Source organism: Drosophila guanche, unplaced genomic scaffold (genome assembly GCF_900245975.1).
Source record: "Drosophila guanche unplaced genomic scaffold, DGUA_6, whole genome shotgun sequence".
Classification (NCBI taxonomy): Eukaryota; Metazoa; Arthropoda; class Insecta; order Diptera; family Drosophilidae; genus Drosophila; species Drosophila guanche.
In genome coordinates, this window is record NW_022995753.1 from 2,644,717 (window position 1) to 2,669,836 (window position 25,120).

General features: G+C 45.6%; 2 protein-coding genes across 5 annotated transcripts; one reads left to right on the forward strand and one right to left on the reverse strand.

Annotated features, from left to right (window-relative positions):
- The first annotated feature begins 1,337 nt into the window (after nucleotides 1–1,337).
- LOC117588298 (glycoprotein-N-acetylgalactosamine 3-beta-galactosyltransferase 1) lies at nucleotides 1,338–2,672 on the forward strand. The gene is made up of 4 exons (XM_034279480.1): nucleotides 1,338–1,883; nucleotides 1,952–2,060; nucleotides 2,108–2,389; nucleotides 2,461–2,672. Exons 1-4 carry the CDS (start codon nucleotides 1,351–1,353, stop codon nucleotides 2,644–2,646), a joined length of 1,110 nt encoding a protein of 369 aa, XP_034135371.1. The 5' UTR covers nucleotides 1,338–1,350; the 3' UTR covers nucleotides 2,647–2,672.
- Nucleotides 1,965–24,801, reverse strand: LOC117588297. Of its 4 annotated transcripts, XR_004574125.1 has the most exons (7): nucleotides 20,173–22,262; nucleotides 18,016–19,389; nucleotides 13,202–13,376; nucleotides 12,463–12,490; nucleotides 11,905–12,399; nucleotides 11,511–11,822; nucleotides 1,965–1,975 (listed from the first exon to the last, which is right to left on the reverse strand). XR_004574125.1 is itself a non-coding variant. In XM_034279478.1 (6 exons), exons 1-6 carry the CDS (start codon nucleotides 22,147–22,149, stop codon nucleotides 11,639–11,641), a joined length of 4,233 nt encoding a protein of 1,410 aa, XP_034135369.1. In that variant the 5' UTR covers nucleotides 22,150–22,251; the 3' UTR covers nucleotides 11,303–11,638. The 4 variants fall into 4 exon arrangements, 2 of the variants coding, with proteins under 2 accessions (XP_034135369.1, XP_034135370.1); XR_004574126.1 differs by lacking the exons at nucleotides 18,016–19,389; nucleotides 20,173–22,262 and adding an exon at nucleotides 14,104–14,163; XM_034279478.1 differs by lacking the exon at nucleotides 1,965–1,975 and having other exon boundaries at nucleotides 11,303–11,822; nucleotides 20,173–22,251.
- Between the last annotated feature and the right edge of the window lie 319 nt (nucleotides 24,802–25,120).

Genomic DNA, 25,120 nt, shown 5'->3' on the forward strand with positions numbered 1-25,120 from the left:
TAATCGTAGTGTGTGGGGGGGGGCCATGAGGAGGAGCCAATGGAAATGATGCCAAAAGAAAGGTGAAGCTCGAGTTGGGCAAAAATGAATAGATGCATAGCCAGAGTGAAGAGGGAGGAGAGAGGAGAGAGATAGAGCCTCCCCACTGCAGTGGGTCATCGAAGGTCAAAGGCATTCATCAGCAGCTTGGCACCTCATCACTGGCAGGGGAGTCGCAGTCGCAGTCGGAGGCGGAGCCGGAGCACGGCCTCTGCCCTTCAGTACACATATTTGCCTGTTCCCTGAAATGTTTGCACTGCGCCGAAAACTAATTTTGACAGGCGGCAGGCGGTGCAGGAAAGAGCGAATTGTAACTCTCTTATTGGAGCAATTTCTATTTGTTGGAAATCACAATGCCAAATAGCTTTTGATTTTTTATACTTATTCTTTCGTGTTTCTTTCATTTTGTCGGGTTTGAATATTCTGGAATCGCCACCGCCTTCTGGCTGCATTTTATTTTATTAATGGGAATTTGTTTTGGCCAAAACGTTGAACCGAAACCGAAGAGAACGAGTCCGTGTCGAGTGCCGAGTGTGGGACAGGGCTGTGGAGAGCGTGGCCACCAGGATGCCGCCTCGTCGCTATTATGGCAGCCATTTGTTTGCACGAGAGCCAGCGGACGACACGGGACCCAGGGATCTAGGGTCTAGGGCCCAACAGGGCGTATGCGCTATATAATTTTTCTCGCGCTCTTGGCGGTCCCCGCCCCAGCGACGACCACATGTCGCTCATGATTAATTGAAAGATTCTCTCAACTTCAACTGTTCTCGGGCTCTTTCGTTTTATTATACAACTCTGCTGCTGAGTTTTGGCTAGTGGTAGCTGTTGGCTGTTGGCTGTTGGTTGTTGCTGTCGCCCAAAGTGTTTTGATTAATGAACAAAAGCTGTGGGAAACTGTAAATAAATTTCTTGGAATATCAAATGCCATTTTCCATGGAAGTGCCATCAAGTTTTGTACGCTTAACAATTAGTTCTCGGTGGCTAATTGTTGCTTTGACTTTGACTGAGCTGAAGCCTAACCCCAAGCAAATTCCTCAAAATGAATCGATAAGTGGCTACCATTATTTCATGCCTTCAATTCGAGACTCATTTGGAAGAGCTTGTGGCAAATTCATTTCCTTTTTTAGCTGCTAATTTGCTAGAGTGTGTATCCAAAGATGGAAAGTAGTTGGAGTTGTTCGTGGAGCGGCCTGTTATCAGTGCCCACCAGTCGCTGTCTTATCACAGTTGTCTCCCCAGCCCAACACCAGATAAGATGCGTTCTTGGGGCTCTTTGTGGTCTTGGCATTCAGTTCGTGTTTCAGTGTCGAAATGGGTGGGGACTACATCTTATTGGAGCAGCATCAACAGCTCGGCGATACCACACTCTTTCCGGGTGGCAGCTGTGGCAGCAGTGGAGCAGGAGGACAGGTATCCCGAGCCACTCGGCGCCGCCTGTCGTCCTTCCAGCAGCTGTTGCTGATCCTGGTGGCCGGCAGCTGCACGATCGCACTCTATGCCTACTGGGACGTGATGCTGCTGACATCCGGCAATGTGCCCGAAACTCAGCTGAGCAACGAGACACTCGCCGAGAAGCTGCAGCGAGAGGTGCGAGTCCTCTGCTGGGTGCTGACCACGCCCAAGTACCACAAATCGAGGGCGGTGCACGTGATGCGGACGTGGGGCAAGCGCTGCAACAAGATCTACTTCATGACCTCAGAACCGGACGACGAGCTGCCCACCATTGTGCTCACGAAGCCCGACAAGTACGAGGTGCTCTGGGGCAAGACAAAGGAGGCCTTCAGCTACCTCTACGAGCACATGCTAGACGAGGCCGATTGGTTCATGAAGGCCGACGATGACACGTAGGTTGGATGCGGAATGCAGTAATGGGATGTAGTAAGCAATTGCCTCTCTCTCTCTCTCTCGACAGCTACGTGTTCGTGGAGAATCTGCGCTACATGCTCTATCCGTACTCCCCCGATCAGGCCATTTATTTTGGCTACAACTTCAAGATGGTCGGCACGCACCAGAAGAACGAGGTAAGGCATATACATCTATGATTCGCTGTAACTAAACGAACCGCCAGTCCTACATGTCAGGCGGCAGTGGCTATGTGCTGAGCCGGGAGGCTTTGCGTGTCTTCGTCGAGGGATTGAACGACACGACAAAGTGCCGGCAGGAGGACGATCATGCCGAGGACATGGAGATGGGACGCTGCCTGTTCAACTTGGATGTGAAAGCGGGCGACTCACGAGACTCCAAGTTGCGACACCGATTCTATCCGCTGTTGCCCTTCAACATTCTCCTTTCCGGCTACTTCGGGCTGGACTTTTGGCTGTACAAGTACGCCTTCTACTCGATGCGATCGGTGAGTGCGATCCTCCCTCAACAGAATGGTGCAGCCTCAACAGAATTCTCCACTCTCTCTCTCTCTCTCAGTGCATGGACTGCCTCTCCGAATATCCAGTGGCGTTTCACTATGTGAGTCCCGCGCAGCTCTACGTCTTTGACTTCTTCAATTACGACTTCCAGCTGATGGGCAAGCAGAAGCCCGTTGAGCGACTGCCAGAGAAAATCAAGCCAGAAGACCTTGTCATACCCGAGTACGACAATCATTTTGACTAATACCGAACGAGTAGCGCCGAACGGCGCTCTTATACATTCAAATACAAATTTGTAAAGAACTTTGTTATTATAAGAGACAATTCGGTGGACAATCTGTACCGTGATGCTTCGCTTTTCAAGTATTTTGCTGGCATTTAAATGTCCTTGTTCTAAGCACTTGACTCTCATTTTCTAAGGATGCTAATTAAGGTCAACAGGCACATAGACACACAGACACACAGACACACAGACATTTGCTGGACAGCTTTCTAGGCTAATAAGTTCTTCTTGGCCTTCTTGGCAAGCTCTGGCCAGAATCGCTTCAAATGTGAATTGGAATACGAATAGAAATGGGAATTGGGGACTTGGAATTTGAATTGGAATTGGTAATGCTGCCCCCACACACCCGTAAGACACTTGGCTCTAATGCGTTTTGTGTTGGGGCTGGGCCAAGTCATGCCAGGGGCCATGCCTGTTCTGTGTTCCGGCATTGTTTCGGCCTGCGAGCCAGACAATTTCCGCTCGTAAAAGTGGTCCTCCGTCAGGCTGTGGGAGGTGAGTGTGCTACCCGGAATCCACTGCCAGTGGCCAGCCACTGTAATTAATACCAAAATAATTGTATTTGGATAACACAAACGTAATCAAGATTAATTGAGTAACAGCAGGTAGTTTGCATAATTAGAGCGCGGTGGCTGAGAGCGTAGACAGGCCGCTGCCAGCCCCCACCGCAGCCCACGTCTACCGAAAACATAATTTGCAATTTCGACTGTCTGATGTTGGTGCTGCCAACTCGGTTGGTTTCACTCCCCATCTCCCCATCTCCCTCTCCCTCTCTCTCGCTTTTGTGCATCATTGGCGGGGGGGGGGGGGGGGGGGGGATGACCATAGCCATGGCCACTTCGCTGGTTGACGGTTTAAAGAGCGATCAATTCAAACTGCGAACTGCAATTTATGCAAAAGTTGTGGCCTTATATTAATGCGATTTTCTGATAAATATTATGCATTCATTCATCCTCCATCAAATGGCCATCATTTTACGCAAATAAAATGGCTAATTCTATTTTGAAGCTTCATTTAAACGTACGGAAAACAAATTCTTAATTTAAATAAATATTTAATAAATACCTGCTGAGACTTTTGGGCAGCGTTAGGAAGCAGAATGAAATATCTGCGACAGCAATTAGAATGAATTTGAGTTAACAAGTCAAATGGAATACATTCTATTAGTTGTCTGTCCAAGACAGGACTTACCTGTGCCTCAAATCACACACACTGTGTGTGGATCTTTGTGTGTTGTGTCGTGGGTGTCGGGGTGTCGGGGTGTCGGGGTGTCTGGGTGTCTGGGTGTCTGCCACACAAATCATTTTCAGTTTGTGCAATTTCTATGTCAACTTGTGTGTTGTTGGCTTTTCTTTGCATTTCGATGGGTTCGGCTGCTTGTTTTTCTTTTTTTTCTTCTTTTGTATTTTGCTGTTGTTTTGAGTCCTAACTTTAGCTCGTTGTGCCACTTTTGTTTAGCCGGCTCACACACACAGTTCGTTGGCAATCGTTGTTGCTCGACTGCACTTCCGGCCTGTTGGGGCTACACCGCCATTGACTGTTCAACCATGCAGCTGCATACAAAAACCCATACACGCCCGCCACCCTACACATGCATACAAGCAGGCACACACACACACAGATAGACAGTTTCAGGTTCGCCGGCATATCCGGCAATGGCTTTCTGCCTGGCAATGGACTTTGCCACAGACCGTACCGACGCGCACCGTGGAACAGCGACTGCAAAATGCAACATTTGGAGCACACTTTGGTTCTTGTAACAATAAAAAGTAGGTTCGACGAGTAGGTTCAGCATTAAATGTACAAAAACCAAATACAATTCTCTATGTATTAAATATTAAATATTAAATATCAATTCGCAAATCGAAATTTACAGATTTACAGACACTTTGCACTCGGCATCTTGTTGAGATTTCTGAAGCTCAAAGCTCAACGAAGTCAAGTCAAAAGTTGCTTAATAAAGTTGCATAAATGAATAGATTGCTGGTCGGATTTATAGTAGCAACTCAAATATTGAGATACTTCAGCGTTACCAATCAAAAACTTTGCGACAAATTGTCAATGCTCCGTTTTACGTATCTAATGCAAACATCCACAAAGATCTGAATATTCCAACCATTAAAGAAGAAATAAAGAAAACTAGTAAGAAATACATCGACAGACTCCACAACCACGAAAATAATTTAGCCTTAAGTCTGTTAGACAATAGCCTAACAGTAAGAAGACTGAAAAGATACCACATTCTCGATATCCCTGATAGATAAATCCAACAAACTGAAAAGATGTTATATATAATAGCAGGGCTCATTGGAAAACTGCTATTTCTGTTCATTGAATATTAATTATACAATTTACTTAGTGTTTAAAAAAACAGATTGTAAATATAAAGAGAAAGAGAACAAAAAAAAAAAAAAAAAATCTCAATGACATTTTGTAGACCCAAAAAATGAAATTGAATTTGTTCCACTGTACGTGACATGCACTGCTGGCGTCTTGTTTGCCCTTCTCTTTAGTTATTTTTGGCTCTCTCGTTTTTTTGTAATTTTTGGTAGGAAAGGTTCTCGGGGTTCTCCCCGAGCCTGTCAGCTTTTTCAGCTTCAAACCATTGAAAATTTCTCAGTTGCAACTGCAAATTATGTTGCCTGGTGCTGTTGATTGTTGTTGTCGCTGACAGTGCCTGATAATGGCATACAATGTTTGTTTACTTGCTTTAACATTTGTTGGGCACCCCTGCAGAGTGTATGACGTGCGTGCCAAGAGCTGTGCCAACTGCCTGACAGCCTGAGGAAGAAGCATCGAAAATGCATTGGAAGGATCTTTAGGACCCTTTGTAGATGCATTTGTCCATGGAAGAGCATCAAATGATTCGTGCTGAGTCCTGGCTTTTGCTTTTGCTGTTCATTTTACTCTATTTTCCATTCTGCTGCTGCTGCTGCATGCAACATGCTGACAATGAGACACTTGAGCATTTGGCGCCTGGTTGCATGCCGCACTTTTGCTGCAGTCGCCAGTGTGCCACTGCTGGCATCTCTCTCGCTTTGTCATGTTTGTTTGCTTTTTCGACTTTGACTTAACTTATTTGTTGCTCTTCCTGTTGTTGCCCCCCCCCCCCCCACACACACACACACACACACACACACACATGTGCAGGATGTGGGCGATGTGGCACACTCTCTGCCTGCCAGAGTCGACGCTGTAAAGTGTCGTGTTGGATTTGCGTAATTTATGCTCTATTTGCCTTTCGGCTTCATTTCACTTTTTGCCTCTCCTGCCACGTTTTTCCAAAAAGTATTCAAAGCCCTCCCCCCCCCCCCCCCTTGCTGCTCAGCTCCTCCCTTGGGTGTCCTGTCCAGGACACGCTAAGCTGCATGGGTTTCGGTTAAGCCGGCTGTCGACGACAGCTCGTGTGCCCTGTACTGCCTCGCTTGTTGGCTCCATTTGGGTGCCTCTTCTGTTTCCATATCTGTGAGAGTAACGGGCCGCTGTCTGGGACAAACTAAAGGATAACCAGAAGTACCACTTGAAGGCTCTGCCAGCAATGCAATGGCATGACCAATATTCATGGCCAATAAATGTGTTGAACAGAGCTGGGACTCTGACTAATTCCTCCTTCAATGTTTCCCATCTTCAAACTGAAATGCTTCCATGTTGTGTGTACCGCAGCGACCAGAGAGGACCCTCGCCATCTCCGCTTCAGCCCACAGGTGGCTGGGCTTTGGCTTTGGCTTTGGCTTTGGCTTCGGCTTGGGCCAGGACTTTGCTTCATTATTTTTATAGCATTGCTCAATATGAGAACTCAATAAATTGTGTGCCGCCGCCGCCGCCGCAGTGCGAGGGGCAATTTCAACAGGCGATTAGTTAGCCAGGGGTTTTCCCATCGAGTCGACTTGCGCAACAGTTGGAGCTGGCCCACCCCCCGCCTCCCTCTGCCTAATGGGTTTTACATAACACACACACACACACACACACACGTTGCAAATAAATCTAAATGCAACAGAGAGAGAGTGAGAGTCGAGGCAGGAAACCTGCTGAAAAATCCTTTGGCAAATAAAATTTACATAGACGAAGAGACGAAGAGATTTCTACACCTATTTTCCTGACGGTCTCCATGTAGCCCACTGCCTCATGTGAATTTATTTGAAAATTTATTGAGCTTTCGTGTTAACCATGCATAATTAAGTTTTTCCCCAAGTGAAAAACTTCCAGCCCGGTCCACCCTTGTGGGGGGCGACTCTTTTTCATTGGCTTTTCCTTTTCGGTTGCTCGGCTTCTGGGTTTTTTTTGTTGTTTGTTTGCTGTTCCTTCCACCTTGTTGTGTGGGCAGAGCCCTGAAGATAGGCTTTTGTCTTTATTTACGAGCCAAGTGCATGACCTGGCGTCACCCTTCATCCGCTCCGTTTCGATCCATGCAAAATCATTGTTTATGCGTTCCAGGGGCAGGAACTGGGCCAGGGGCTGCTGAAATCAAGTTATCCCTTTCCGACGGTGGCCTGTCTTGGCCCCTGGAATTATTATTCCTGATTGCATTTATTTGCTTTATTTCATTCGCCGGCGAACGTTCATCTATAATGCATGCATGTCCCCTCCAGCCTCAGCCTCAGTCTCAGTCTCAGCCTCAGCTTCAGGAGTTTTTGCTTCGAGTCCTACTTCCATGCTCCTGCGCCATTCTCCTCCATCTGGCTGCTGCTGTCTTCTTTCTTCTGTCCTCATCTTCGTCGCTTTTTGTTGCTTAAGTGAAATGCATAAAAATCAAATAATTTTCCTGTTTTTCATTTGCTTTGCTCCTCCAACCTCCAACCTCCAACCTGCCTCTTTCTTTTTTTTCTCTTACTTTATTTCCTTCGTTTTTCTATATATATTTTCTTTATATATATAAATATATATAAATACACACTTTTTGCTGCTGCTGTAGCTCCATCCCGGAGACGGCATTCGAAATGTTAAAAGTAATTTCCTTGACTATAGTTGATAGTCCCGTTGCTGCTCCTGGCTCCTGGCTGCTGGCTGCTGGCTCCTGGCTCCTGGCTGCTGCTGCTCTTTGTGCAGCAACCTTAAACTATGCAACACATTTCCTTCAAGTAGCTTACAGACCTTGCCACGACAGGGGGCCGCGGACCAGTGGCACATCTTGGTTAGGCAGTCTCGGTGCTGGCGTCTAGGTAAAATGCGATGCCATAAGGAAGGCTTGCGCCAGACTTCAGACTGCCTCCCGCCGTGTGGGCTGAGTTGCCTAATAGAGTCGAAATTGAAGCTTAAGTTACCAAAAAATACCAGTCAGAGCCAGTCAAACATCGCACAAAGTGCCGTGCATTTGCACACCATAAATTGAAATATTGAATGCATAAAATTCTTTTGCAATGCTCAAGCGAGGGAGAGAGACATTGTTCAATGTCTAGTATCCCTGTCGATGGCGCATAAGAACAGTTCAGAATGCCCCCAGCCAATCTGTCGCTAAGTAAGAACTTAATTATCCTGAAACACCACCAAAACCAGTGGCCTTTGGTTGCTTCTGAAAGGGCAGACGAGCCTACAATGTATAATAAAACTACCTCATGGACACCACAATCCAAATGCGATTGTAAATATTTGCAAATTAATGCTTTAGCTCATGTTTCTGTTTTGACTCATCTTGAGAGCTATTATCCTGCATGCTACATTCGTCGATAAGAAAACACTCCAAAACATATCGATTACCTAGCGAGCAGCTTCCGCTTCCTGCGCACCCGAACAGAACAGTTCGGTGCACTCTATGCCAGGGGCCGAACAAAGCATCATGAATCGATTTGGTTGTCCGAGGAACTGTTATGCAAAATAGAAATTACACACCCAAGGCGAGGAGTATATTTGTTGGTCCATTCACAAATGCTTCCTCGAGTGAGCACAAAACGGCTTAAATGATTACCAGTCAGCCAGTCAGCCAGTCAGCCAGTCGCTCGATATGCAGGCCAATTAGGTGTGGAAGCAACTATTCTGCATCGATGCTTGGACTCTTATCAATTGTGTTTGCTGTTTCATTTAATTGAATACTTTTCACGAATTTAATTTCATCTTCGGTGCAGCTCCTACAGCTCCCACAGATCCCAGAGATGTGAGCAGATTATGATGGCTGGCTGGCTGGCTGGCTGGCATCATGCGTGGCTGCTTAGCGAATGGCCGGAACAAAAGTTGTCACTTGGTTGTCAAATGGAGAAAATAAATATACTTATGGCACAGCACAACATATACTCGTAAGCTGTGTGCGTGTGTGTGTGTTGGTGGCGTTAAGCAACTTGTGTTGTTATCCTGGCTGCTGCTGCTGCTGCTGCTGCTGCTGCCTCCTACTGTTATCCTTGTTGATGGTGTCACGCGAGACTGGGCGCGCATTTTCAATAATAATCTCTTGTCCGAAGGAAGCATAAATGTCGCATTAAAATTTCACGCACTTGTGGCTTAATCACGCAAAAGGATAACCGGCATGCTTCTGCCACAGGATGGACCTGACATCAGCACTTGAATAGTCTCTCCCATCTGCCATCTCTGGCTCGTTGTTATCTGCGACTTGGACCTCCTAGGCACATAGGCATTACTTGTTTTGCGGTTTTTATTCTATCATGCTCATGTCAAATGGGCTCAGCATTGTCACATTCTTAGCCACTGCTGAAGCTGAAGCTGAAGCTGCTGCTGATGCTCCTCTGCTGGCTCAGCAGCGCTGCCTGTCAGCCCACCACGCCCAGACTGCTTTTCAATCTCCATCTTCAGCCGTATAGTCCTGGCTCTTGTCCTCCATCTCAAGCTGCCAGTTATTACACATTGCGAGCGTCTTAATGTCGGGGATTGTCTGACAAAGGCAACGGCAAAGGCAAAGGCAAAGGGGAGGCTGCTCCGAGTATTTTGGCCCCGATTCAACAACAGGTGGCACAGATGCCCAGCTCAAGAGTTGCCTATGGGCGGTCCGAGCGAGGTCAACCAACCGAGCATCTAACCATTTTTCAGCCCAGGCGAGAAATGATTCATACTTGCGGTCTGCAGCAGACATTCGTATCCTCTAACCGCAACAATTATTACCACAAGACCGACATAAAATGCCAAAAGGGAGAGACTGTGCGGAGGATGCAGCTGGAGGCTGTGGGAAGAATTCAAAGAAAATATCACTGGATCTGGAAAGAGCATTGCAGCTTCGTTTTGGCCATGAGTTATTCGGTTGGATGTCACTTGCAACATTTTATAAGTTAGGGCACGTTTCAGTGGTTGGCTATCCCAAAACTCCATTCCCAGCTCCAGCTTTCTCTCTCTCTGTGTGTGTGGTCAAGCCGACTGCAGTCAACTGCCGCAATGAAAACGCAAAGTTTATGTGCTAGTAAATGAAAAGAAATAGAAGAAGTAGTTGCCTGCCTGCAAATGAAGACAAAACCTCAAAACGAAATCCCAGAACTCAACTGCCACTCAACTGCAATCTTTTGGGTAGGTGATGTGGTGCCGAGCCATTGGTAGATCACAAATTGAATTATGGCCAAAGAGCTGCCAACCATTTTGTCGGCTAATTCGATTAGAAAGTTACAAATGTTGATTCAATTTGCATTGCCAATTAAATGGCTCCCCTCATCGGCGGCCCACATCTCATTTCTAGTCATCTTCTGAAGCTGTGGGGCGGCACAAACCCTACAGATACTCGCCCCATAATTGCATTAGTAGCCATATTTGGTTGTCATCAACGTTTTTGGCCCCAAAAGATTTTGCCAACTGACGTCGGCACTTTTGTCGCAACGCCCACATGGCCGGGGCAGCACTTTGGCCCAGCATTTGTGGTCAAAATAATTTTGTAATTTCGCCTCTTATTTATTTACAAGTAACGAGTTTGGGCCAAGTCCATTATGGGGCGGGGCACAATTCTTGATGATGGGCGACCGAAAAGTTGTTGTGTGTGGGGAGGCTTGATGAAAGGCCAAGTCAAATGCTTCACTGATTACAAGGGACACATCCTTCGGAAAAGTTTACGTATGATTTGCTCAGAAAATTGAAATTTGCGGTGGAAGCAAATAGCCAGCCTGCCAGCCTGCAAATCATTACTACAACCATCACCACACGTCCGCATGGCCGCATTGCCGCATTGCCGCAATGCCTCAGCCGAGCTGGTCGTACGATTTGCATTTCAATTATGTTCAAATTGCATCTTCCATATCCAAGGACATGTCACATACGTATTCGCATTATTTAAATGAGTACACCCAACCCCAATCCTTTTTCACTCGGCCTGCATTCAATTAGCTCTTAGCCTGCATCGATGACAACCTCTAATAGGGTTCTAATTGATTTCCTTAAGAATTTAACAATGTTCTTTCTTTGATTCTATTTCATATATTTCCATATTTTTATTGAGACAGCAATTTTTTGGCTCTCCTTCACTTTGCAGGCTCGAAACATAAACAACAAAAAATTATATATATATGCAACTACATACGAGTATATCGAGTGTTATGGATAGATCGTCTACCAAATGTAGTTGTCGTATCAGTATCAGTGTATGGTGGAGGCTCCCTTCAAGATATCGTAAAAAAAAAAAAAAAAAATAATTGGTTACAAATATATTTTTTTTTTGTATTCTGGAATTGGCCGTGGCCAGGGGCAGAGCATCGCGTCGTTAATGTTTATGTGTGTATTTATTATGGTTTAGCTTCAACTTAGTCTAGTGTCTTTTTGGTAAGTATTTTCTTGATGGGTTTCTGCTCGAATTTCCCACGAATTTGAATAAATAACATATTAAAAAAAATTTAAATTAGAACAAAAAAAAAAAACGTAGAAATTAAAGCTGGAACAGACACATAAAAAAGGATGCCTAAAAGCTAAACAAAAAATGTATGCGAAAATCTCAAAGACTCTCTGCCAATAAAAGGTGTGTGTGTGTGTGTGTGTGTGTGATGGTTGTGTGGGTGTGATGCTTGAGGCACTTAAAACTGTTTTGATTGGGCGGGGAATCCTAGCAGACGAGACGCTCGTTGTCGGGTTGAAAGATGCGGTCATGGTTCTCGATCAGCACCTTGGCCAACATATTCATGCGGCCAATATCCAGCTGAATCTGATTGGCACTGAGCAGGCAGGGGCCCCAAACGATGGCCAAATTGGTGGAGGGCATGCGATTCGAGGCGCTGGCAGCAGCCACTCTGAAAAAATACCAAAACAGATCGAGCAGTTAGTGTGGGTGGGAATCGTACATTTATGCATATTTGTATCACTCGAGCAAACCTGGTCAAATGCTTGATGAGGAATCGGAGCGTGGATCGATTCGGTTCGGGCATCTCATCAAAGGCCAAACGCATCCGCTCGATGGCCGCATCATCGCTGAGACTGCGGCCCAGTCGCTCGTAGGCCTCCTGGGTTATGAGCGGAGCCGAAAGCTCGCGAAAGAACTGCTTGTGCAGGCTGGTCAGTGTATGGATGTCGTCGGTGTGCAGGAATCGCGGATCGTACAGATGCGTCAGCTTTTTCTTCAGCTCATCGACCAGCACCTTGTTGCCGGAGGCGCGATACAGGCCATCCTGCTCGACGCAGTCCGGGCGCTCGATGTAGGCGCAAACATCCACGACAAAACGCGGCACATTCGGATGATCGGTCATGTTCAGCTCCAGGGCGTTGAGAGGTGCCCCAAAGAGTGGATACTTCGACTGCTCATCCAGATACAGGCTGTTCACCTGGCCGCGCCGTGTGCGAGACTTCTTTTCGCTCTTTGGCGAGCGATTGCTACGAAGGGAATCAAAGGATATAAAAGAGGATTTTGATTGCCAAACAGTGGAAAACACTTACATGCGAAACACATTGCTGTTGACGGCAACTGGAGATCCACCCACATGAAAAGAAAAGACAATTTGTTAGTACAGTTTCGACTTCAATTTCCTTTGCTGCAAGTATATGTACATTCCGACAGTCGCCTATCGATGAGGGGCATGCAAATGGTTGAATGCTTCGCTGACATTCTCTCTGCGTGATACCTCGAACTTCACTGCCCGCCACTACCCAATGTGTACAGATATTTATCACCTTCGCCCTCACAATTCTTTTCAGCCATCCGTTCTCTCCGAGAGATTGTGATTCACTTTGATCAAAAACCACCCACCCATCGATGCGATGCGATGCGATGCGACTCAACTGATTTGCATTATCCAACAAACAGCGCCCAGAAAATTCCCCCTCTTCAGAAAAGTGAAACCCCAGCTTTCATTAACTAAAAGTCAAAACAAAAGAGAGCTCCCAGAGAGTCTGCCCATTCCCATTCATGTACGATCCATACTCGTAGATGTGCTATGTATGGCGGTGGCCTTTTAAGGCCAACTTTGTGCACAGGCTGGGTCTGCGTCTGCGGCTCTCTGAGCGCAACAGACAGTGGGGCGCCCCACTGTTAACCGGTTCGTGGAAAGAGTACTTGAAAGAGTCTTCCAAATGGTATCAGAATATAATCGATAAGACTTAATAGAGATGTATCTCTATAGAAACGACTGCTAAAGGGAAACTCTGCATTTGTAGCAGCTCTAGTTTTCATACTTACACTTCATGCGCATGCGATTCTTGATGGACTTCTTGTCATCCTCGCCGGGCAGATCCACCAGATCCCCAATGGAGGCGCTCTTGAAGCGCTGCAATATCACCGTCTGCTGGGTCTGCTGCACCTCGCTGTCCTCCTGGATCTGCTGTGCCCGCAATATATCAGTCACTGGCACAATCTGCAATGATAGAGTTACAACACGCAATGAATTAATATCTAAAGTTCAACTGTGTTCAACTATGGTAAGAGGAGGAAGTAGGTTAAGATTGTGGGTCGGATGCACACGATTCGAGGAAACGTCTGCACAATTAATTGCACAATTTCGTGACGATGTCGATTGTCGTTGTCGTTGTCTCGTTCTTGTCTTATCTTCTTTAATACCCGCTACTCGAATATTTATGGGGCGTATTCGGTTGCAGCTCGAAGTGGGTTCGAAACGTTTCCTACCCCATAGGGAATATTTACTCTTGATCAGCATCAATAGCCAAGTCAATTTCTGTCTTGTCCGTTTGCGTACCGTGTATAGCCAGTAGTGACGCGTCTCGCAACGTTTCTACTCGTTTTTTTTTTCACTCCAACCTTTCATATCCTCCAAATGAAAAATATTACAAGTAAGTTAGGTGGAGGTTGTTCTTGGCTTTCGTTAGCCGTGGTTTTAGCAATTTTCAAGATACGCGAATTATCTGTGGTTTAATACTAAATATTTCGATAATATTTACCCATTTAAGAAAATTCATCCTGAATGTATATAAAATGTATAATTTAAAGCGTACCAAACACACAGTAGACTATATTCTCCCGCCTTCTTAAATCATTCTTAAACTGTGTGAATCCCATTATTATTTGCACTCTTTCGAAGCTTTATTTTTTGAAGGTGATTCTTGTGTTTCCACACCATCGCTCACCGTTGTTTGCCTTCTCTTCGACCTGCCTTTGCCCGTCATTTCTTATCGCCGATAGGGTCGCAGCTCTCGCTCGCTCTCTTTTATTTATTTATTTTATTTTTGTCTAGGCCACAGCGATATCTCCTATATCCCGAACGAACACCAAAATTGATAAGACAACTCGAATTCGATGTGTAGGCGGCAAAGCGAAAGATCGCGAAGTGGCAACCGCAGTGTGCGGCGTGTAGCATGCAACAGTCTTAAATGCCAAGCCTCGAGCTACTCGAAATGCCACTGGGCGATAAGTTGCACCTGGACTTCCCTTGAATTCTGTCAGCCATAAATACAACAAATTGTTCTCCTTAGAGATAAGCTTTCGATGGAATTATTGTAAGGCAAGCTGCCTACAGCTCAAAATGTCTGTTTGGAAAATCGAATTACACAGAAAGCCAAAGCCCAAACAGTTGGCTAGCTATCAATTATTACAGATGAAATATGGTCTCTTGGATTTACAGAAATATTACTTACATATGTACACATGTATATTTAATTTCTGAAATTATAACACGACTAGAAAGTTTCTTTTACAACTAATTTGTTCGCTGTAGAACCAAATAAAATATGTAGAACCGGATGCATGTATTTACCAATAACAATGTACAAGATAGATATGATATCTTGATACGTTTGGGGCAACAGTTCCACACCCAACGATAAGTAATGGCAAATCATCCACTTGCTTACACAGCAAGTCACAGCCAAGAGACGGTTTGGGTCTTCTAGAATTTGTATATTTTTCGAGTAAAGTTCATTTACAAACAAACAAAATTCGATGGGTATCTACAGCTGTAATATCCTACACTCAACTACTGTACAGTCGCACTCATACCTGGCCCCCTGCCAATTATCGCTTGATAATTTCAACAAATTAGAGCTGAGGCACGCCGTTTTCAAAGATTAGACTCAATTTGTTTTGGCTAATTTTTTGTTGTTGTTTATAGCACGTTTATACCCTGGTGTTTTTTAGTGGGGTTGCTCTCGCTTTAAGTAGTTTTTCGTGTGTGTTTTTCTTAGTTTTATAATTTTTGCACACACAAACAAAACTAAACAAAACAAAACTTAACAAAACATTTCAAAATATTGCGTTTTAGTAGCGAGAAAAGCCGAATGCTAATCTATGGTGGATCGAGGCACTCGATACCCGATAACCAAAACCAACCTCAAGTCGAACGGCAATGATCACGCGACGTGGCATCTCGATGCAATTGTGGATCTAATATTCGTGGAGAGTGTACTTCCAGTGTATAAACAATAAGAGCAATCGGATAAAAGAAGGCGAACAGAAATTACTTAATTGTTTCGACCTCGAATGGGGCGCGTTGCTCTGCTTTACGGGACGAGGTGCTCCACAATTGGCACGAGTTGTGCTCCTCGCCATCGCCCTCGCCCGCAGATACCAACCAGCAACCAGTATCTGTATCTGTATCTGTTTCTGTTTCTGTGTCTATGTATCGCCATTCGTCCGACATGCGTATGATTCACTGAGCAAAACCCAGAGCGGAACCGAGGCGAACCGAAACAACAAAAATAAACAAATAAAAAACCAACACATAGGCGCATTTGACCTTTTCGGTTTATTTTTTCTTTCCTTTGAATATATTTTTTGTTGGTTTTTTGTCTTGTCTCATCATCGCTGATTTGAGCTTCCCCCAAAAAGTTGGCACCGGTACTTGACGCCGACTGCGACCCCGAAGTAATGCTCCATTGGAGAGAAGAAACAGCTCCGGTGTGTGTGGGCGGAACAGTCATGAGCCATGAGCCAAGTGCCATGAAAATCAAGTCACTGCATCCGGCAGTGATTTTTGGGGATTTATTGGAAGGCCCAGCGACTGGCTTGAACAAATAACCGATCAAAATTCTGCTTAGTTGAGTGTCTAAAAAAATCCTAAAGAAAATGGCTCAGAAGTCGAATTATAACCGAATTATACCTAATTTTTTGATTGATTTAAGCATTAAGCATTCCACAAAGTTCAAGAAAGTTCACGTCCAATCGTATTCCCAAACCCTCAACAGAGTCTATTTATAACCAAAAGATACAAAGATAAATGATCCATTGATTTGATGATAGTGTTATGCCAACAAAAAAGATATTTAAGGTTCTCAATTAAAGAAAAATATATTTTGAGGAGAAAATGTAAAAACGATTCGTCATATACTCGTATCTATGTATATCCGAATATAATCTGCATTTCTGCATAAAATGCAATAAAAAATATCTCAATCAAAGCAATAAAATCTGAGCAAAGGTTCGACGTCGTTTGGGGTTCGTTGTGGGGAAGAAACTCAAAATCAACAATCGATGGAAGCCCAGAGTTACAGCAAATTATTTGACTAATGACTAACCCAGCCAATTAAATGCTGATAAAAGCGACGAGCGGAGGAGCTCGCGCTGTGAGGCTGGACAGGAAATTCTCGGCAAGAGAGAAACCAAAACCAAAACCAAAACCAAACATACATATATCAGCAAAAAAGAACAACGAAGCTTTACAGACCCTTAAATAATGTTATTTTCGAGTTATTTGTGTTAATGTCCCCAGAGAGCTCTCAATATTCCGATTGCGGACTCGAAATAAAACAATAAAATATCTAAAAGAAAATGAATTACCCAGTGTGAAAAATATATGCAAAAACACTCTGACAGAAAGAGCATTTAAAGGCAGCAACAAATGGCTCTAAAGCTGAGAAGATAACCGGTTATGCTAAATGTTTATAGCAATAATCACAGCATTTTACTATAGATACAAAGATACACATGCGCGGCACTAAATATGTAGATACTTTATCGGAATATACATGAATTTGTACGCCAAACAAAAAACAAACAAGATACATAAAGCCAAATAAATAAATAATTGTCGTTCGGGGACAGGGGGCAGGCAACACAAAATCCGAAATGTGAATCAACGTTTTGTTTTTTGGCGGCGTACCGCCTGGGAAGAGACCGCAGAGATCTGGGGGGAACCGACTGGAACGACTCGCCCCCTCTATGAATTTCCATGGAAATTCGCATGCAACGGCGATGCGACTGCAAATGCAGCAAACAGCCAAATGAAAACAACAAACGTGAGAGGCAAATAAATAAAATTATATTATGCAGAAAGCGGCAACAACAATTGTGTACGAATACACACACACACACACACACACTCATGCTGTACGCGTTTTTATAAACAAAGTGCAATCAAAAGCCGAATGGAAAGGGTAGAACACGAACAAAGTAAATGGGATTGCGGACAGAGGCGACTACTTAATTCTCTTACACGTTTGTGGGAGACTCGAAATTACACTTTGATCCACAGACGTAATGAAGATAAAGTTTATATACTCGAGTTTCCTGTACCTCGACAACTAATGGAATTAAACATATCATTTTTACATGGCATTACAATGGTAATTTAAAGTATTAAAACAGCAGACAAATGGGGGAAAATATTTAAAAATTGGTTTATCGCTACCTAAATTCGAATCTGAAGCAAGTTTAGATCCCAGCAATAATATTTCCAAATCTTAATTCTCGAGTAATACCACAGGCAGGGGTAAGGGTATACCTGAGAGCTTCCACCCGGCACCGGTTATAATGTTGGGTAACTGCTTCAGGGGGCTTTGTCTCCCATAGATCGGTAGGCAAAACAATCGAAAGCTCCCTGCACCATCTAGGATCCGTGCGCCACAGATACACAGAGATACATGTTGCCCCACGTTTAATTGATGTGACAAGTGACAAGTGTGGAAACAATGGGATATCCCCCGCCACAATGCACAAAGCAGTACAGCGAATTTTCATAGTAACTTCAGAGAGTGGTTCCCATGGGCATGGACCGTTCCCGTTCCCGTTCGAGTTGGAGTTCCCTCTCCCTTACTGCATATACTCACCATATCTTCCTCGTCCTCGCAACAGTTGACATCTTGAAGGTTCGCCCGCCAGGCCAGCACCGAATCCGTAACGAGAAGCCGGGCATTGGAGCGTACCCTTAGCTTGCGAGCGGAACGGGGTCCAACGCCTCGCTTGGTGACGGCCGCTGCGGCCAGGCAGGCCAGGGCCCAGTCCTCTTTGAGGGGTGTCGGAATGGCAACGAATTTCGATTGAGAATGCACCACCTCGCCGTCCTCTGCCGCATCACAGCTGCAGCCGCTGTCATCATTGATGGTTGGCAGTGGCAAAGATGGTGGTGCAGCAACAGCAGGCGGCAGTGGCATCATCTGTGGTGGCTGTTGCTGTTGCTGTTGCTGGTACTGGTACTGCTGCTGCATCTTTGGTGCTTTTGGAACTGACAGAGGCTGTGCCAGTGCCGGTGGCGGTGGCGGTGGCGCTGGACGTCGGATGCGTGTCATGAATCGCTGATGGACTTGGGAGAGCTGGTAGTCATAGAAGATGGCGCTATATTTCTTTGGTTCCCTTATGCTATAGAATATGCAAATGTTTCGCAGCAACGGGTGCACCAGTGGAACCTTTTGTTGTGACGATAAGGGTCGCATGCGGGAGGCGCTGCCCGTACTGCTCATGGACCCCATGGTGGCTGTGCTATTCGTGACTGTGCTGCCGAGACTCAGCGTCTCCAGGGTATCCTCCATTTCTAGCTGGTATTCGGGGTCCTCCTCCTCCTCCTCCTCCTCCACGTGGGCATTCACCTCGGGGGCTACAACCTCTTTGCTGTCCCGCGAGAACATAAACTCCACATCCGTCTCCCAGGCGCCCTGGTCCATCGATGCTGTCGGCGATGGCAGTGGCGTTGGCAGCATCATTTTTGAGCGCTTAGTCAGCGTCGATGTTGAGAGCTTGTATCGGACTCCGGCTGCAAAGACTGCTGCTGCTTGGATGGCCATCACATCGGCATCAGCATCAGTGTCTGCGTCATCATCGAAGTCATCTTCTACCTCCAGCTCCTCCTCTTCCTCCTCTTCATTGTCTTCATCATCATCATCATCATCGTCATCCTCCTCATCATCATCCTCGTCTTCCTCGTTGTCATCTCCTTCTCCAAGTTCTGGTGCTGCTCCCGCCACTGCCGCCACGGCAGTAATATCTTCTTCAGTTTCAAGATCTTCAACAGGAGGCTCCAGGGTCTTGAACTGCCAAATGGGTTGATAAATGGACTCCTCTTCCCCATAACTTGCATCGGAGTGTCGTCTGTCCTCTTCGTCCACCTGATTGTTGTTGTTGCTCTCCTTTTGAGGATTACTCAGAGCGGTGTTCGGATTCCGTACGGGCACTTTCGGAGCCGGACGACGCACCTTGATTACACAGTTCTACAAGAAAACAAATATTCGTTGATTCTCAAACCCAATCTCACTGGGACCTTCGAAATTGACTCGAGAAGCGACCGATAAAGAACATTAATGTGTGGCCATGCTTTCATAAAGATTTTTCGATGTTTTTAAAAAAAAAAAAAAAAAAATGAAAAGATTATCAATAACTTTAGTCCTACAAAAAATGTTTGAATTACATTTAATGTGAATGACTGACTCATGAATTAATCAATTATAAAACCCGATATGCAGTGATTAAGATTCAAATTTACATTAAAATTGCACTCTGCCACAGATATGTTCTCTATCTCATTAAAATCGTGATTGTTATGTGCATTCGTAAATTGATTTCATTAATTTTGTATCTTTATCGTGATGCTGGCAACACTCTCATTCCTCTCTTCCTATATTTTGTTTATTTTTTATCACCTGGCAACACTCCACACAATCACCGAAAAAAAAATAGTACATGCATAAATGTATAAAGTTTTAATTAACTAATTAATTCTTTTATGGTTATCTCATTATTGCAAATTGTTTATATTACAAATTTGTTTGCTTTTCAAACACATTTTTTTTCTCTCGCGTTTGTTTTTGTATTAATTTTCCAATTGGAAAAACGAGAGCATTGCCGTCTCACCAACGTTGGACTTTTCGGAGTCAATTTCGAACTGCAGTGAACCGCAACATAACAAATAGGAGGGGTGTTGAGTCAGGAGGGGTGTGGATGGGTGGAAAAAAAAGAAACAATTTTCTTTTATTGTTGCTTTAATGAGTGTTGACCTGAGTAATTAGTTGCTGCTGCTGCTGCTGCTTGCTGGCAATGCCATGCTCTTTGCTGCCGCTGCTCCCACTGCTGCTCTCATTGTCGCTGCTGCTACTGTTGTTGTTGCTATTTATCCGCTGCTCAGCGTTGCCGCATGGCTTGGGCGCAGCCATCACAGTGCTGTCGCCGATGCCGTTGCCGTCGCTGTCAACGTCGCCGTCTACGGCCTCCGCGTTTGTGCTATTGTTTTTGTTATCGCGAACGCTTTCCGATCGCTGCGCGCTCTCACTCACACTCGCGTTCGCGCTCGCTTCACTCTCTTGTGGATCGCTGGGTCTGTTTCCGTTGTTGGTCGCGAGGGGAGGAGGAGGCCTGGCGACCATCGCAGCACTAACGTCGTCACTCGGCGGCTTCGTTGGAAGTAATGAAAGCGATTGCCTTGGAGCCGGTGGAGCCGCCAACGCCGGCGCAGCTGACTCACAGCGCCGCCGCTGCGCTCTCAGCCAGCACTCAATATTAATGAACTGGCTCTCTTGGTGCCGCTCTCTGAGCATGCGCAATGATTTGTCATAGAAGCACATGAAGCCACGCACACAGACATTCAGGCTGGCGGCCAAAGCTGCGCTCTGCATGAGCTGCCAGAGCGAGATACGGCCATTCAGTGGTGGGATCATCAGCACCTCCAACGGGAGGGGCTCTCTTAGCTGACAGATGTGGCTCTCTTGTGCTGGTTCTTCCTCTAGTCCGCTCAGAAATTCATTGACAAAATCGACATTCAAATGTTCATTGATTCCGCATCGACGCTGATCCTTGATCTCTTCCCAACCCGGGCTGTCTGCTTCCTGCTCTCTCTGCTGCGGCACGATTGTTATAGTAAGCGGGGGCGGCTCTCTTTTGAGCTTAAGCTTTCGCTTGAAGTCATCCACGAGCTGTTGCTCCGGCTGTGCTTTGCTGAGTTCGTTTTGCTTTTCGCCCACCCTTCTCAGGGTCACCTTCTCCGTTTCCAGCTCCCGCTCCCGCTCCTTCTCTCGATCGTAGGAGGGCGGTACACTCTTTGGCTGCTGGCACACGCCCTCGCCGTCCTCGTAGTTGTGCACCTGATGCCGCAGTGTGGCCATCCAGTGGCAGATGCTTTCGTTGAGGAACAGTGACGCCTGATCCTCTTCAGCATGAAGCAGGCGAATGCGTGACACGCGCGGCTTCTTGCGCTGCTCCTTCTCCTGCGCCACCGCAGCTGCCAGCGCCTCTCTGTCCGGCTCTCGTACCCTCCCGTAGATATGCTGGTCGCTCTGGCTGCTCTGCAGTTGGCTCTTCAGCTCGCAGATTCGCTGCATATCGAAGGTCTCCTGTGTGCGGAACACCTCTCCCACATTGTGAATGATCTCGAGGGAGCCCGGCCCTGTTCTTGGCTCTCTTTGGAATATCTTCCTTTGCAGCGATCCGGAGCGATTCAGCTGCTTGAGAGAGCCAAAGAATCGGGTCAATGTCGCGGCACTGGATTTGGAGTAATTGAGAAGAGTCCTTGATTTGCTTTTCACCCCCGTTGTGGTCGGTGTGGGTGACTTTGTCTTTGGCTCCGGAGTATCAGTGGGCGTGGACATTTCCGCCTGACAGTGACACTCCCCCTCATCGCTGTAGATCCCTCGACATATTTCGCAGATGTTTTCGTAGATATTCCCCTCGCTGGGTGATGGCGGGGTGAGATGAGTAGATGGGAGCACACCGCCGCTCACAATGCACTGACAGAAATGGCAGTAATGACCTTGGGCGGCAAAGACGCCATAGCCACAACCGCGGCAGAGATTCTCATAGAGGGCTTCGCGGGGAAAATATTTACGGAGTTCTGGCAAAGGGATGCACAATGGCTGTGGTGTGGCGGGTGAGGGAAGATTCTCATAAATATGCGCTCCCCCTCCTTCACCGTTCCTTAGCGGCAGACGGAGATTGTCGTTGATGTCCGCGTTCCGTTCGATTTCACTCACTTTCTGTGGCATTTCTCCTATTCGAGTTGCACTCACTCTCTTTCACAACAAAACAAACACAAGAACACGCACCGAACACGCTTATCGCATTGTTATTGTGAATTTCTGCTGCTGCTGCGTTATAATTCATTATAGATGATAGACACAGAGAGAGAGAGAGAGAGAGAGACAATAAGAGGGCAGGGAAACAAAAGCGGTTTAATTTAAATGGAAGCAATTGAAACTGTTAAATGCAGTTCTCTCTATCTACATACAAATGTATGGTATGCATGTATCTCTCGTACTCCTTTGCTTTGACTTTCATTATCTCAACGGCAAACACACATGCTCACACACAAACACACAACTAAGAGTCGGCTGCACTTCTGCTTCAACGTTGTCTTGTCGTGCTTAACCCTTACGCCTAGTACTCAGATCCCATATAAGTGTACGCCAGCAAAATCAGTGGATGATATTCGAAAGAGGCCGACAAATTTTGTATCTCTCTCAATATTAATGTTCTTTAATAGTATGTGCTAAGTTATTTAAGAAATGTGTAGCAGTATCTACTTATTAGTGAACCAATTGTCAGCACATTCATTGTCCCACTCCAGAACTTCCCAGTATCACCGCTGAAGGGTTAACACTGTTTTCTTCCCTTTGTCGTTGTTTCTTTTTGGGTGTGCTTTGGTTTTGTTTTCTTTGTAGCTCTTCGGTTTTACGAAGCGGGGACAGGGACCCTGGCGATTAACCCCAACAACCATGATGATGATTATAATAATAACGATCATGATGATGATGATTGTGGGGATGATGAGTCATACAAAAGCAACGATACAGCAAAGCATGTCGCCGCCGGCGTAGCTGTCGGTCAGGGGCGTGTCGTTTGATTCGTTGATTAATGTAAGTCCTATAAATGTATATTCCTTTTTCTCTGTTTTACTTTTCCAGGATTCCAATCCTGCATATCTCCCCATTGAATTGACATATTTACTATTGGAACTTGTATATTGAATTGAAATTTTGTTTTCGCCAGCAGTACGGAATATCGAGTTCCTAATTTTTGAGCACAATTTTAGTGTTTGTGATTATACATCTGGCTCATCATCAACTGTTTGGTATTTAAGCGACAAGTCAATGAAACGATCGAAGGTAATGAAGCCACTATTATCAGGATCGGCTTCACGCATCATGGCATCCACAACGAACGGGTCCAGCGGTAAGTCCTGAAAGGCGTTCTCCATGCCCTCGCAAAGTTCGCCGCGGGACAGACAGCCGTCGCCATTCCTGTCCATCTCGTCGAAGGCGTCCCGCAACAGCATACCACGTTTGGCCCTCTGCAGCATGGTACAAAAGGTCTCAAAGTTGAGGGAGGCGTGGGTTTTTGGGTCAGCGACCATCAGCATGTCGTGCAGTTCTCTGGTGCTGGGACAGAACCCCAACTCACGCATCACATTGCCCAGGGTTTCGATGGTTAGGTGGCAGCTCTCGTTCTCGCTTTTCGGCACATTGCCGATCTTCTTTAGGCAGGTCCGTGGCTTCTGGCTCATCTTGAATTTGGCGTTGTCGGACTTGAACACTTTTTAATTTCGTAAATTTGAAGATTGGAAATGTGTGGATTTTGTAACAGCAAAAATTCTAAAAATTCTAAATATTTTCGAACCTACTTCACTGGCGGAACAACAACGAATGATTTAATCCAACGAAATGATTTATAAAGTAGTGCTTTCTGCCTACTTTGCCTTGGAAAATGACTGCAAACCGAATAAGTACGACCAAACAAACAATAGGAAACAGCATTTCATCGTTCTGGGATCTTCGATCTTTTAACACTTTAGTTATTATTTTGTTTGAGATAATGGATCTATAAATATTTAAGTCCTCTCCACTGTCCGTCCACTGTCGAAATTTTCAATGCCCAAAGACTAAGCAGCAGCCAGGCATCACTCATCCTTGGCTGCATCTCTAGAGTACGGATATTATTGTCAGTTCCATGGGAAACTCTGACTAGCATACTTTTAGGCAGCGGGTCAAGAGAGGCTTGACCCCGCGCTGGAACAAAAAAAAAAAAGCGAAAGTCCAGACTAGTGTGGCGCCACAGCGGGGCATGGAAGTTCTAGATTGTACATTTTCTCTGGATTTGCCTATGGCGCAATGAATCATCGCTGCGAGTATAGTGTGTGACAAATGAATGGAGTGGACGATGAATGTTTAAAAGTGTAATTGAACAAAAAACCATATGCACATTTACAAGGTTTGGCTTTCTTGATTATTCCACATTCTCTGTCCTAGCTATCTGCTTATCTCTCTTTCACTCTCACTCTCACTCTCTCTTTCAATGGAATCTACATATTGTATGTATGTAAATCGTATTGCTGTATATACTTGATCAATCAAGCGATTTACAGCCACATTAGCAATTTCCGCACACAAACATCAAATAGATCGCTGCACCGAAAAAATAAACACAAAACACAAGCGAAATTCCCGGCCGCTTGCTGATAAGCTCGACTTGGCGCACATCCGCGAGCTATCGCTCTATACGTAATGGAGTAGTACCGAGTTCTAGTTTCACAGGGGTTTTCGAGCTAGAGAGCCATACGGTTCGGCTTAGTTCGGGATCGAATCGGATCGGTTTGGGAGAGCTCCAGGCTCGCGACGCGTTCGCGAATTTAACAGAATTTCAACTGAAATTGAACTCAAGATGCCGTTGAACATTTTTTCTTGGGTGGCGGTCGTGCCGCTGACGTCGCAGTCGCAGTCGCAGTCGCACACACAGACCCCTACGCCAACGTCGACTTCAACGATGCCGACCCCCGGTCACCCACAGAAAGCGAGCGATCCACACTATCCAACGCGAAATGGGATGGAAAACAAAGTTACACTTGGGGCACGACATTTCCGTTTGTTCGTTGTACAAACTTCCCGTACTTCTTACAATGTGTTTCCCAAGAGATATGAAATTAATAAAAAAATGAATTATTATAATTATACTATAATTTAT